Here is a 3780-nt window from a genome sequence, read left to right as displayed (position 1 = left end):
GTCTTTTATCAGAACTTATCGAAATTAGTAAAAGTATTAAAAATCTAAAAAAATTCAAAAAGGACTCCAATGGTGAAATCAATTTTCTGAAGACCCCAGATATCTTCGGGATCCAAATCTTCAATAATTCTGTCAGACATGCTTTCAAGAAGTTTCCTATTTAAAATCAGCAAAATCGGTCCACAAATGGCTGAGATATGAGGAAAAAATTAGGACAACCTCGATTTTTGACATATATCTGGATTACTAAGTCATTAATATAGACAATATGGATATCTAATGATAGATATCCCAAAGACCTTTGCAACGACGGATATAAGACCATAGTAAGTTGGACCTACAATGGGTCAAAATCGGTAAAAAATATTTTTTAACCCGAATTTTTTTTTCACCAAAATATTTAAAAACAAAATTTTTTTTATAAAATTTTAGAAAAAATTAAAAAAACGACTTATATACACTACACCAAATTTTACTTCAAAATACAGATTTTAAATATTTTTAGGTAAACAAAATTTTTTTTTCCAAAGTCGTTTTTTTAATTTTTTTTTAAATTAATAAGATTCGGCACAGCCGAGTATAGCTCTTTTACTTGTTTTCTATGTTTTTGTTCATTTTATTAATAAAATACTTAAATAAGAACACAAAATCCATAGTTTTATTATCAGTTTTAAATCTAAATAGAAATTATTCGGTTAATCGAATAATTTAAAATTAACCGATTATTAACCGATTAAATCTATACCCCGATTAATTATTTGCTCGATTAACCGATTAAACCAGAAACCCGATTAATTGAATACCCTAGTGACTAGACACGTTCAGAATGCATTGATATGTTTTCAAGAGTTGTTCAACTTTACAGTAGCTACAACTATGCTAAATATTGTTAGTGAAAGATTAGGAGACCCTGGAAGTTATTCTAAAAAAAGTAAAAAAAAATTGTTCTTCCTATATTTTTTCAACAAAAGTACACGAAAAGGCTATTTTTTGAAAAAAATTTTAACAAAATTTATTTGCGGACTCTTAGCTATATTATTGCCATATAAAGTTAAGCCGTATCACAAAGTCTGAATTAGCTGTTAACCAAAAACTGTTGACACCTTTTTTAGAGGCCCCACTGATTTTCAAAAACTTTGGGGCCCATAAAAAAAAATCGGTCACCAAAATGGGTTTTACTACCATTTGGTAGTAGAGTCGAACCTATATAGTCATGATCGTGTGTTTTTTTCACTGTTGCTCTGTGTAATTTGTAAAAATTATTACAAATTATGAGGTAAGTGAACACAACTAATAACTCATGTAAAGTTTTGACTATATCACTGTTAGTTCTCCAGATATTCGATAATAAATATTTAATTTGTATCGGAGGGGCACGTTCCGCTGGCATCAAAGTAATTTACACAGCGTTACTACGTATGTTTTTTATATGAAAAAATATAAGAAAGTGATTCAGACAAAGCTTTACGACTCTCGAAATTAAAATTTTCTTTGTAATGGAGGTCCTACACCCACCATTCCGATCTCGTCTATTTTTAGCCAAACGTCGTACAGTGCTAAGGAATAAATCCGTACTAATCTTAAACACTTTTACAATTACCATAGTAGCGAAATAAATCCTTCAAAGTTTTACAGATTTATCTAATACAGTTCACCAGATATTTTATAATATATACTTATGTTGTATGTGAACCCGCCCAATTTCAGACAAATTAATTAAATAATGTTTGAAGAATCTCGCAATTTTAGTTGTCCAGATATTAAAAATAGACTATGAACTTTCCGATCCAGACCATTTTTAGCTAAACTCCTTACAGTGATAAGGAATTAATTCATTCAAAGTTTTTACAGTTACAGATAGTCAAATTAATTATTTACTTTCTTTACTATTAGATAAGTGGGCGTGGCACCTCACGCCCATTTTCAGACAATTTATGTGAAATGATAAGTGAACTATTCGGACAAAGTTTTAAGAATCTTGCAATTATAGTTCTCAAGATGATCAGAAATATTTTTGTTTAAAACTTATGCACTAATAAGAAACTGAATCATGTAAAGTTTTAAGACTTTCATAATTATAGTTCTCTAGATATTCGAAATTAGCATTTACTTTGTATGTGTAGTGCCACGCCCACTAATCCAATTCCCCATATTTTTAGCTAACCAACAGTATTGTACAGTAATAAGAAATTGAAGCATAAAAAGTTTAAATATGTTTACAATTATTGTTCTCCAGAATTAAAGTATAATTAAATAATGAGTTTTCCAAAAAAAATCATACATTTCATTGCCACCCTAATAAATAAATATGTATATTTATTAATTTATGTATGTTGATAATACGTACCTGTTATATCAGTAAAAGTCTTTGTATTAATAATGGGACAAAAATGGCATTATTATTAACAAATGTGTATCTTAAGTATCTGTAGCAAATTAAGAGATTGTAAATATAATAATTAAATTCATTAATGAATTATTTTGTATAAATGCTGACCGAAAACCAAAACAGAAATCATTCACTTCTGAAGTCTACTTCTTAAAAGAACCAATCAACCAACGAAATACTCATTGTAACAACATGGCTTTCAAGGTAAATTTCTGTTAATGCTTACGCTTTTAAAAGAGTTGTCATATGCATACTCAGCGTGAACATTAATTACAAACAAAATTAAGTAACAATATTATAACCTTAACATTGAAATTATTTCATTATTGTGTTTGCAGTTTGTTTTCGCACTTGCCTTTGTAGCTGTGGCCAGCGCTGGATATATTCCAGCTCATGAAGTTTATCATGCTGCACCCGTTGCCGTACATGCCGCACCAGTAGCTGTTGCTCATAAGGTTGTGGTCAAATCTGAAGAATACGATCCTCATCCACAATACAAATACTCTTATGGTGTTGAAGACAAATTGACTGGAGATTCCAAGAGCCAAGTTGAAGAACGTGATGGAGATGTTGTTCGTGGTGAATACTCATTGATTGATGCTGATGGCTACAAACGTACCGTCCAATACACAGCTGATGATCATAATGGTTTCAATGCAGTCGTTCATCGTGAACCTCTTGTAAATGCTGCCCATACTATTGTCAAAACTGTTGCTCCAGTAGCCCATTATGCAGCTCCCACCGTTGTAAAGACCATTGCTCCAGTTGCTCACTACTCAGCACCTGTTGCCCATTACTCAGCACCAACAGTTGTTAAAACGTTTGCTCCTGAAAATCATTATACATCTTATGCTGCCCCCACTTATGTGAAATCTGCTGAAGTGTCTCATTATGCTGCCCCTACTCAATACACCTCATATGCTGCTCCCTCTTATAACTACCACCACTAAACACCATCATCATCGATAAATTCACATTGTTTTTATTATTTATTTATTTTGTATTTTTCGCAAAAAAAATCTCATTCATGAAGTAAATAAAATTGTATTTAAATATTTTTAAATTATATTTAGTATTTTTTTTAAAACTTGACTTTATTTTAAAATAGAACTTTGGTTTTTTTCGTACCACTACTAATATTTTTGAAAAAACGTAAAAAATATGCCCTTTTAATAGGGTAGTCCTTGATATAGTACTTGTTTCTATTTTATTCAAAGTTTTACTAGAAAAATAATTTCTGACCACAGGAATTTCCGTCATTTAAAAAAAGTAAATAATTATCTGAATTTTTGGAAATTTTATAAAAAATTGTGTAGACCCGTGGTGTTCGACTTTTGGAGGACTTTTTTAAATACAAATCAACTCGAACAAACCTACCTCAACACTGACAA

General features: G+C 30.4%; 1 protein-coding gene across 1 annotated transcript; it reads left to right on the top strand.

Annotated features, from left to right (window-relative positions):
* Nucleotides 1-2536: 2536 nt before the first annotated feature.
* Nucleotides 2537-3455, top strand: LOC135963278 (larval cuticle protein A2B-like). Its single transcript, XM_065515064.1, has 2 exons — nt 2537-2593; nt 2728-3455. The coding sequence occupies exons 1-2, from the start codon at nt 2582-2584 to the stop codon at nt 3337-3339; spliced, it is 624 nt and encodes a 207-aa protein (XP_065371136.1). The 5' UTR covers nt 2537-2581; the 3' UTR covers nt 3340-3455.
* The last annotated feature ends 325 nt before the right edge of the window (nt 3456-3780 follow it).

This window comes from Calliphora vicina, chromosome 1 (genome assembly GCF_958450345.1).
Source record: "Calliphora vicina chromosome 1, idCalVici1.1, whole genome shotgun sequence".
In the NCBI taxonomy this organism is placed as follows: Eukaryota; Metazoa; Arthropoda; class Insecta; order Diptera; family Calliphoridae; genus Calliphora; species Calliphora vicina.
The sequence above is the reverse complement of the archived record's forward strand: the minus strand, read 5'-3'. Positions and strand labels throughout refer to the sequence as shown.